The 11,136-nt window shown below is 36.4% G+C and overlaps 1 protein-coding gene across 7 annotated transcripts in view; it reads left to right on the top strand.

The window, feature by feature from the left end:
• SBF2 (SET binding factor 2) overlaps window positions 1-9,477 on the top strand; it is a 231,008-nt gene extending 221,531 nt beyond the window's left edge. For all 7 annotated transcript variants that reach the window (XM_054275684.1, XM_054275687.1, XM_054275689.1 and 4 more), the window contains 5 exons: window positions 3,125-3,229; window positions 4,311-4,504; window positions 4,995-5,082; window positions 6,503-6,634; window positions 6,905-9,477. In XM_054275684.1, coding sequence (XP_054131659.1) covers window positions 3,125-3,229; window positions 4,311-4,504; window positions 4,995-5,082; window positions 6,503-6,634; window positions 6,905-7,003 — 618 coding nt within the window. In that variant the 3' untranslated portion in view covers window positions 7,004-9,477. The remainder of the gene's footprint in view (window positions 1-3,124; window positions 3,230-4,310; window positions 4,505-4,994; window positions 5,083-6,502; window positions 6,635-6,904) is intronic.
• Window positions 9,478-11,136: the final 1,659 nt, after the last annotated feature.

The raw sequence follows: 11,136 nt of genomic DNA on the forward strand, positions 1-11,136 counted from the left end.
AGTCCTTGAAGATTTTGATAGAGATTTAGCTTTATTCTGGCTTTATTCTGGCACATTCCTCAAATTCCTTTGGGCTGCTCCTTTCAATCCTGATTGATCGAACGCAGGAACAATGCTCAGTTATAAAAATAAATAAATAAAGAGAATCTCATGTAAAACCCCCCACCTTGACTCAAAATAAGAGAGTCAGAACTTCTCAGAGCTTCCAACTTCCCAGGGGCAAGGGAAGAGCAGCCTCTCAGCAGGGAACATTGTGGGGATTGTTCAGCAAAGCACAGGGAGGTTTGTATCAGGTAACCAGAGGCCAGGAGCACATCAGGAACACAACAATGTTCTCCTGCATTTCTTCCCGGGGTAGGTGCCAGACTACCCATGTCCACAACTGTGAGAAACTGCCATGTAACAGGGAAATTAGCCACATTATAGGCTAAAGAAATGTGGGTCAGCTTTTATAGAGTTTGAATGTTATTTGTGAATTAGATTATAGTAATAAAAGATAGCAATGGAAAGAACATTTGGAAAACTTTGGAGAGGTTGTATAAAGGTTACAAAAATACTCTTCTAAGTTTAAAAAGCAAAGTGAACGTTCTTTTAAAACAAGTTGTTAATTTAGGGCTATTGCTGATATAGGAGAAAGACCTCCTTTAATCATAAATCCACTGAGAATTTGTTGGTATCCAAAAAATGTTTCAATTGAGACCATATTTAGCATCGTAAATTACTGGGGAAGATTGAGTCTTGCTTAGTTTATAATGATAAGCCCAAATTTGTTTGTTCTAAAGACATTTTTCAATTGAAAACTAGATAGTGCACTTCAGGATGTAAAGCTGAAACAGAGAAGTTATTGAGTGCCTTAATTCAGAATTTTCAGGGTAGAATGTGATGTTCTTCTTTTAAGAGTGGATCAGATTCTGGTATTTGTAAAAATAGTGAGAAATGAACCTGTGTGCATTCACAGACTTATTGTGGGTGCAAAAGAGGAGATCAGCCTCCAGAGTTCTGGAGCTGCTGCAGATCTAACTCCTGTCTCTACCATTCAAATATTCCAAAGCAGGTTATTTAGCAGATCTTCTGGAAGGCACAATAATGCTAATTGCTGGTTTTTAATTGTAGGAAACAGATATTCTTTATATATCTTTCTTTATCCTTTCTTTATGTATGTGTATATATTTCTGCTCCTGTAAGCCTGGACAACAGCAGATCAACTAGAGAGATCAATTTAAAGATTTTTTTTTTCTTTCAAGGAAATGCATCTACTCAGAATCCATTCCACACATGGAAAGGAAAAAAAAATCTGCTGCTTTCCATAAAATTTAAAACTGGAGAGGCAAGAGTAAATCTTAGTGATTTATTGCCATGTATGTTTTTTTACATGGGGTCTATTAAAGGAGAATTTAGTCCTAACTTTTCAAGTTATATACAGGAGATTGTTGAAAGTTTTTCGTGAAAGTTTTTCATTTTAAGTTCTGGAAGCACTACTCACCATGGAGCCAAAAAAGAAGGAATGTGACCCAGTTGCTAAGTAACAAGTTTCAGTTACTTCCAGATTCTGCAGAGAAGGACTTGTACTCAGAAGTCAAGACCAGGGCAGAAAGAGAATGATCAGATTAAACTGCCTAACTTAGGGCAATAAAGAGTTTGTATCCTTTTGCAGAAATTTGGAAAGGATTTTACTTTTAAAAGTGTCTGGTAAATTGATTCAGTTTTATGCCCCCAGAAGTGTTTTCCATTCAGCACTTTCAAAGACAAACAAGTCATCTAGAGAAGGCTTTAGTCTGGCTTGTGTTCATCATTCCTTATTTTTTTATCTACCTGAAGATACTCCAAACAAAAGTATTCTGGTTTTATTTCTTAGCAGAAGGAGAAGTATATGTGACTTTCAGCTACCTTCAGTATTTAAAGCTTCTTGTTTGATTCTTGCTGTTAAGCCACATTTCTTATATTTAGTTTCTCTTTGGAGTTTTCTAATTTATCTTCAGCAAGGAAAAGTTTGTAGAAATATTTTGTTCCTGTTACATTGTCAAATGCTGGCTTTTTATTTTCACCTAAGAGTTCAAAATTTAGTTCAGAAGTTCATTTCCTTATCAAAATGTTTTCTTACTTTAAAAGTATAATAATTTTCTGTCTTTCAATTAATAGCAATTTCCTGAAAAAAAATTCAATCAAAAGATCAATAGGAATTGGACAATATTATGTAATCTACTTTAATTATTAAGTATGGTAGAAGTAAGTAGAAACTTTCTCTACTTCTAAAATAAATGTCTTAGGTGCTTAGTTAGCTTCTATATAGCATGAGAAGCCTATGTCCCGTGGCAATTTTTTATCCCTTCAATTCTTTATCAATTCTTAATTGAATTTGCAAAATAGAGGGTTTAATTTTATTTAATTAATAAGAAGCTTCAATATAGCTGTTGAAAGTAAAAATGAAGAAAAGAAGCATTGCAAGGAATATGGACCACACTTCAAAGTCTTGACAAATGTATCAATGAGTGTCCACAAGTAAACATAAACTCATAAAATTGCCTCTTCTTACTTAACTTTGCACTGTCTTATTAACAGGAAATAACCCTAACTGGAGGTTATCAACATAGGTCATATTCCCAAGTTCCACAACAAGAACATGTTGTTACAGTTTGGCATCCAGATTGAATAAATCTTTCTGTTTCATTTCCTTCTTTTATTACAGCTTTGTATCACATTTTATAAACCAGGGTAAATGTTAATATTGGCAGTGTCCAGTGTTGGTGTCGCAGCACAGAATTTGTTCTTTGTAAATATTTTCATAAAATACAGCCTGTCCTTATCAGTGTTGTGTTTCTGTTATGGCAGAATTTTCTGTTGTGGGTGTTGAATTTTGTGTGTTCAAGGGAAATAGGGGAGAATTGAAAGCCTGGTGGCTCCTCCAACCTGGGACATGCAGGAGGAACGAAATGTGGCTGGTGCTGCCCTGGGGTGCCTTTGAGTCCTGATTCTGATGGCTCTCAGTTTATAGCTCGTGTGACAGAGGGGTTGGAACTTCACTGGGTGAAAACACAGACTGGAGAATGGTTGTATAAAAATGATTGCCAGGGAGTGATCAGTTAGAAATGTTTATTCTTATGGAAACCCTTGTAATTCGTTTCAGGAAATCGAGAGGTTGGAAAGTAAATTAAATCAGAGCCCAGAGAGGTGGCAGCTTTTGTGGGAAAGGGTCAAAATGAATCTCAAGGATGACAGCAGACAAGACAATGTAAGTAGAAAAGAGCTTGTCCAATGGAATAATTCCATTCCTGCTATATAGGCTACCTGAGGCACTGACAAAACCACTGTGTTTCTTGGAGTGAAATACTGCTTTTGAAAAACTGAATATGTTGTTCTAACCCATGATATCAGCCTTTAATTTCTTCTACATGTTGAAAAATGTATTTTTACTTGTGCTGTTTATCTAGTTGATTTTCCAAAGTAGTTTAACACAGATAAAATGAGCATTTGACTAGTGCAGAAATGTATGATTTTATACATTTGAAAGATTCTTGAAGTGCTAAAAAAGCTCAATTTCTGAAAGTAGCCAAAAGGATATCGCAGATTCTCAGAGATACATAAAAACATTTCCATGGCTAAATGGATTTATAATTTTTAAGTAGAGATAAGAAATATTCATGTTTGTGTTTCCAATTCCTGACTGTGGTAACAAGAGGAGCTGACAGTATAGATACTTTCTAAATCAAAGGCTGCCTGTTTGGTCTCTGTGTGCACCAGGAATAATGCTAGATGCTGCTTTTTGGGAGCTTGGCCTCTGAATTCTGCACACTGAGTTACCAGTTCAAGACTGTATCTGTAGAGTGTTGTCATTTAGATTAGGCCCAAATACAGGGTCCCTCTTGTTCCAGGCTATTGAGATTCTACTAAAATGACATGGATCTATAAAGTAGCTCTTGGAAGCCGTAGTTTTTCCTTTCCCCCCTTCCTTCCCTTTGAAATCAGGGAAATGGATTGTACCCAAATGTCTGTTCAGTTTTAGATGCTTCTGAGAGAGCAAGGCAAACACTGTTCAGTATTATGTCACTGGAATATATCAGTATGTCACTTTTCTGAAATACTGATTTCTCCCACCTTGTGCACCCTTCTGCCTAAGAAATGCAAGAGCATTGCCATCCCTCTGGCTTCTTCTCTGAGGCAGCACTGACTTGTATTAGGAAGATTTTTTGGCCTGACAATAGTTCCCACCTTACATGTTGTACCATGTATTTATTATGAGTACAGCACTGAGACCCTCTCACAATTAGAGACACATTGAATTACCTTTTTTCTTTTATTTCCCTCCTTTTCAGCTCCGGAGACATCCTTCTGGCTCCTCAGGGATGATGTCACCCAATCTGCATTCCTATCAGAAGAGGTCTTTGTTGGAAATACCTGACAGTGGGCTGGGTGAGGAGCAGAGCTCAGGCATCTCTCCCTCCAATGGAGTAGACAGAAGAACAACCACGCTGTACAATCATTTCACATCAAAGACTGATGAAAATAGGTAAACTGAATAATCAGACAGTAGTTAGCAATAATAATCACATAGAATATCACTGAATAATCAGACAGTAGTTAGTCATATTTTATTACATTAGTAAAAGTCTCTGCCTTAGGAAGCAATTAAACTTTCATGTGCACAGAATATTCTGTGGCTACCTTATTCCTTCTTTTTGGATTTGATTACTTTTATTTGTCTCAATGGATGGGCCTCTATCTCCTACCAGCATCCTTCACCCTTCCCTTTCATTGGATGCACAAGCAAATTGTAGTTGTACATTTAATGCATCCAAAGTACTAAAAGGGTATTTTATCTGCATATCACAGTTACCAACAGCTAAACTATTGGTTTAAATCTTGCTGGTTTTCCTGCAGGAAAATAAGTGTTTGATATGTATGTAATAAGTGTTTAATATGTATCATTTTGGGGCTTTTATTTGTCAGCAGTATCCATGTTATGGGATCAATGCCACTGTGTTTTCTGTCCCTCTCAGATCTTTTGAAGGTACGCTGTACAAAAGAGGAGCTTTGCTAAAGGGTTGGAAACCTCGCTGGTTTGTGCTAGATGTGACAAAACACCAGGTAAAATTCTTTTAGATAATGGATTTCTTTTATTATTATGTTGCTCTTTTTTTATTGACTGGGTTTGTACAGATTGGTCTTACAAAGAATATTAGTAATGATGATTTTCAGATGTGATGTGTGCTACATCATTCATGACCTATCAATGTTTGTCTTGTGTATCTTTAGCTCATACAGAATTCTGTGTGGATGGAGGAGTTTTAGTATTTTGCCTTTTTGTTTTAGAAAGAAACATATAAGAGTATTTTACAAAAACATATAGGAGTATTTTAGATTAGTCAGTCATGTAAATTTAGTAGCAAAATCACTCATAAGGGTTTACCTAATCATTGTACAAAAAGGAGGACCAAAAATAGACATCTGTTGGTCTAAACTTTTTATCCAATTTACAATATATGCCAGAATTCTGCAGTAGAAATTTATGGTCTTGTTACTTCAAATAACATTGAGTCATCAGGCAGTAAAATATTGTGAGCCAAATATTCCACAAAGTGGGGGTTATAACTTCTCAGACTCATGTATGCTTTTGTTTAAAAAAATTTAATTTATTGTAGTCCATACACTTTAAAATATGTAATATAGATAAAGACAGGCATCTCTTGAAATGCTAACTGAATACTTTGAGATCAGTGTGGTAAATACCAACAAATGTGCTGTTTATAATTATTCTTCCTAATATATCCTATATATCTTCTATATAGGAGAAAAGGTTCATTTTGCAGGAGAAAAATAAACTTTTACATTTTTTGTATAATCAAATAGCCTTCTGAGTATGATAGATGTAGGAGTAATACAGGTCAATCCTAGCTGGAATTCTGTTGTTTGACTTTTGCTGTGAAAGTTTCTGTTGCTATTTTGCATTGGCTTATGAGAATTCGGTGGGGTTTTTTTGTGGGGGCTTTTTTGGAACTTGTTTGCATGTTGGAACTCACTTTACAGAGTGATTAATATCCATATCAAAGTATCTTTGCAAGGACAAAAAAAAAAAAAAGCACAGACTTTGTTCAACTTCTGTGTGCAGTATAGGAAAATGTGAGCTTTCTGTGTGGTTTATAATTACCTAAAATTACACTTAAATTTCTGCTGATCACTTTAAATTCTTGAAATAGAGAGGATAATTGTTCTATCAATGCCTCAGTGAAGTAAAGCTTTTGTGTTGGTTTTGTGTAATGACCAGTGAAGAAAAGGTTCTGCTTTCCTGCCTCCCGTGCCCTCTGCCCAGAGCAATCCGTGACTGTTTCCTTCTCTGCTCTGGAGCTCTGGGGACAAAATACTCTTCCCCCACCTCCTCAGCTCCTAGTCATCTTTGTGCTTCCCACTCTTAGCAGTCAATGCCCCCAGGCTGTATCCAGGAGAAGGGAATTTATCTGAAAGGTCCATCTAAAAGCACATCTGGGTTTTCTTTTCTCTCGCGTTCCAGCTGCGATACTACGACTCTGGTGAGGATACGAGCTGCAAGGGACACATAGACCTTGCAGAAGTGGAAACTGTGATTCCTGCTTCTCCAACCATTGGAGCTCCAAAACATGCCAGTGAAAAGGCCTTTTTTGATGTAAGTATATCTGGTCTTTATTTGATCTTTATGTGAAACTTCTTTCCTGCGATGTGTTTAAGTTCCTTGTTGCAGTCCTGCTGGAAGGTATGAGCTTGGAAAGAACTGTTGTGCCATTTCAAGACAATAAAAAGTTATGTACCTGACATCACTCTCAACAGCAATAGTTCAAAAATGTTACATTCAGACCCAATTGAGTATTGCAGTTTGAAGTCTGCAGGTTTTCTTTTCCATGTGCTGACTTCTTTGTGTCCTTGTTTTTCCTTGCAGCTGAAGACAAATAAACGTGTGTATAATTTTTGTGCCCAAGATGCACAGAGTGCTCAGCAATGGATGGACAGGATCCAGAGCTGCATTTCAGATGCATAGAAAGGAGAAAAACATTCCATGATAAAGTCCCATTTAAAGCACCTCATCCTGGAAGAAACTGAGTTCTGGAATGTTACTGACACACAACCAGCCTTCCTTACATTTCAGCCATTAAAGTTCATAATAAGTTCTTTTCAGTTTAATAATTATAACCACTGTAACTGCTATTTTTTTTTTCTGCAGGGAGGACTTGAAAAAATAATAATCCATTTATCCTGAATTTCATCTTTCTTCAGTACAATTCCTAGCTAGAAAAGTGGGCTGTATTTGCACTAGCATCTGATCCCGGTTTTCTGATTTCAGAGCTATTCTGTTAGGAAATATGTCCAAAGGAAAGTGTAGAAATTTTCCCTTCAACCAGAAGTGTATTTCCACTTTATTTAGATTTTTAAGCAGAATGTTCTTATTTCCAAGCTAGTCATGAATAAGAGGGAACATGTCTACAATTCCTAAAAACAGATAAATAAATGAAGCTGTGAGTCCAGTGACATACACACCAGGTTGCCAATGTTTATAGACAGTAGATATTTTTAAAGACCAAAAAAGTGAAATTGCCTGATGCCAGACTTTCAAGTGTCTTCTCAGTGTGCAGGTCATTCTCTGTCTTGTGCTCTGCTGAGTGCTTCTGCAATGTTGTTATGGAATTTCAGAATCTAGGGATTACCTGAAGACCATAGATAGCACTTTTATTTTCTATTCTGTTTGCAATTCCCATGGGATAAATGAAAGAAAACTGGCTGACACTACCCTGGAGCAATGGAAAACAACAATCTAGGAATTCAGTAGACGAAGGATCTCTTGTGTGTGAGTTGTATGTGTTAATTTATATGCTGTTCTGCTCACTGTAAAATAAAAAATAGCGAACATGATAATGCACTAAACAATGAAGCAAGCACTTGCACTGAAATCTTTACAATGCAGACATTTTGCAGGACAGAGGTAAGTTATTTGTAGCAGAACAAAACAAAACTAGCTAGTTAACAGCATTTACAGATATGTACATAATGAAGTTTGAGGTGTCGTGATTTGATACTTTTTAAACATTTTTTTGCACATTAATTGGAAGACTGTTTATAGATTTTTACTTTTGATGAACTTGTGTTTGTTCTGCTTAAAATCCTGGCGAAACATTTTTAATGGCCCCAAATTAGTTGAAATTTTACAGTCTACAAACAATGAGGACTTTGAGTAGAATATGTAGGTAATTAAGCCATTGTTTTTACTTTGAAATGTTAATATGTTAAATAGCACACTAATATTACAAAAGGTCTGTAAATATGATTCACTATTTTCTCATTTTTCCAGACGTTCTGCTTGTAATTTAATGTCAGCCTAACCAAACTGACTATACTTACAAGATTTTTCAGTTATTAAACTTTGTGGGTTTTTTTATAACTAATGTATTTTGTCAGAAAGGAACATAGATTTCTCACCACACACAATAGGAAATGCAGCTGTTTTTAATGCAATTGCAATTTCAAAACAAAAATATGAAGGATTTTTCTAGCATTTTTCAATTGACAAATTTCCACCTGTGACAATGGTGTTTGCACATTTGTATTTTTCTTTGTATATGAAGTACTTTTATATGTACTTTGTAAAATACTGATCCTGTTCTTAGGTTATATGAAGATATACATACCACTGCTTATTTTGTAACTGGTCAGTTTTAACGCTTGTATGTTATGTGATATATGTATGCTAACCATCTTGTAATAAATACACTCCTTAAGGAAAAGTAAAAACTTTCCTTTTACTGTAAAAGAGAAAAAAAAGCAAGACTCACCTGTTGAAATATTCCACAAGGGCACAAGACAAATCCTTATTTACTCTGTATTAAGAATAGTGGGTGTATTCAAAGCTACATGGTCTTTTGTATACTTGTAAATAGTCTGACCTAAAAGTTGCACTTGGGCATCCCTAACTCAAACACTTGTCAACAGTTACACTAAAGAAATCAGAATTTAAAGCAAAATTATCATTCTAACAAGTCTCAATGTATAGCCTTTACCAAAAGGCTAAATACACGTAATGTTCATACTAAAGTCATTGAATACCAATGTTAAATATATTTTTTAAAGAAAAAGATTCTGTATGATATCACCAACATGAGTCAACTGCATAATTTCACCCTGAGACGTATCTCACTCATATCACCTTATGCAAAAATGATCTAGTTCTTAAACAAGAAACTATAAAAAAAAAGAAAATGGCAAGGTCTGACTTGAGACTGTGCATGTAAAAGGAATTCCTGAGTGGTGTGGGACAGCAGAGTCCAAAGGGAAAGGGAACGTGTGACAGAGTGGGGACCCGTGGCAGTTCTGGGTGCTGTGGTGCTTGGAGGACCTGGTTTGCAGATTGGGCTTGGCATGGATGCTAATGTTGCCTTAAATGTTGATCTCAGTTTTTAGTGTCTGTATTGATGGAAAATGGACTTGAGCAACTTAACTTAAAAATACCCAAATAAAAGCTGAAATGAGAGACGTGGTGTTTGTGGTGTCTGTGTAGGGAATGTACAAGGGAATGGTAGGAAAAGGCTCTTGGTGTGAGGACACAGGGTTTGCAGTGTCACCCTGGAGGTCTCTCCTCTGCAAAATGAAGATTCCAACTTGGAGAAAACGTGGACAAGTCAGCATAGCTTAAGCTACAGGGTTTGCCACTGTGCTTGAGTTGTAGTAGCAGCAGCAGAGAATTAGGAACTGAGAATTTGTTTGGAAAAAATGCTGTGTACAAAGGGATTCAACTTCATATTGGAACATTTTCTAGAAAAATCCACACAGGATTTGGGATGAGCGGACGTGCTCCCCCTGCTGCTCCATCACTATTCCACTCTGTGCACCAAAACATTGCTGCTGTAGAAAGGAGAATTACAACATCCCAGGTCTTACAGGAGGGGAGAGCTTTGTTTGTCCTTCTCTGTGTGCAGTAACAAAACATCCATGGCGTAGGTGGAGGAATGAGGCGAGTTTAGGCTTTGAAGAATTGTTACTGGGGTATTTTATCAGTGATTCTCTTCCCTATCTAACAAGTGTTTTCTATAAAACCCCTTTCTTTTGATGGAGCCTTAGAATTACTACGCTGAAAAATAAAATACTTAGCATGCCACACGTGTGGGTCACTGGTTATGTAATGGTACACAAACAGCTAACAGACCCAAGAACAAATGTTCAAAATTTTGTGTCACATCCCACACACATTATTTGTATCTGATATTTTGTGAATTTCAGACATAACAAAAATGCAGTGATCTTGTCCAAATACTGTCATTTTGCCTTTTCATCCTGTAATATTCTTGGAGAATATCGAAGTGGCTGCACCACATTTCTCATTTTTCATATTTGTGATCATCCAAATATTTTGTCTGTTCATGATTATCCTGTGGTTGCTTTGGAGAGTCAGAAAACTGGGATTAATCTACCCATTCCCCAGTTATGCTGAAGTTCATGCTGAGTATCACTGTTGCACCTACTTTTGGGGGTTTGTCTGTATTTGATCAGTTTCTTCCCCAATTTTGGCTACTATGCAAGCCAAGGGCAGTGGTAGCATCCACATTCTCGTTCAGGGAATTTTCATCTTTGGGTTTTTCCACATCCAGCTTTTCATTAATTGACTGCCAGTAAGGATGCTGCAAGTTCAGTATTGTTTCCTCTCTTCACTTACCAGTCAGCATCCAGTGGGAAATTACATTTTGTCCAGTTTCAGCTTGCATTGTATAGTTCAGGATTCCTCCTTCCTCTTCAAATTTTGCTTGGAATTTAGAACCTGCCCACTTAGAATAGGAAATGTTATTTAATTTTGGCACATTTTCAGTTTTTCCATTGCCTACTCTTTGGTGAAGATGTGTTTAAGTGTCTTTTGGGAGATTCACAGGTTCAGATTTTACAGATTCAGATTTTATTTGTAAAACAGGCAATAGTAGGAGATGTTAAGAGTTAAACTAAAAGCACCACAGTACTATCCTGGAAGGAGATGCAAAGGCAGCAGTCCTTTCAGGTATTGAATAGTGCTTCTTTCAGGTATTGAATACTGCTCCTTCTTGCCCCTTTACTCACCTAGAAAAACCTGAGGCATATTCTTAATTTATTATATTTATGGATGCCTTGTTTATCAGTGTATATTCAGCAAATATCAAT

Source organism: Melozone crissalis, unplaced genomic scaffold (assembly GCF_028551555.1).
Source record: "Melozone crissalis strain CALT ecotype California unplaced genomic scaffold, PUWL_Pcris_2 ptg000018l_1, whole genome shotgun sequence".
Classification (NCBI taxonomy): Eukaryota; Metazoa; Chordata; class Aves; order Passeriformes; family Passerellidae; genus Melozone; species Melozone crissalis.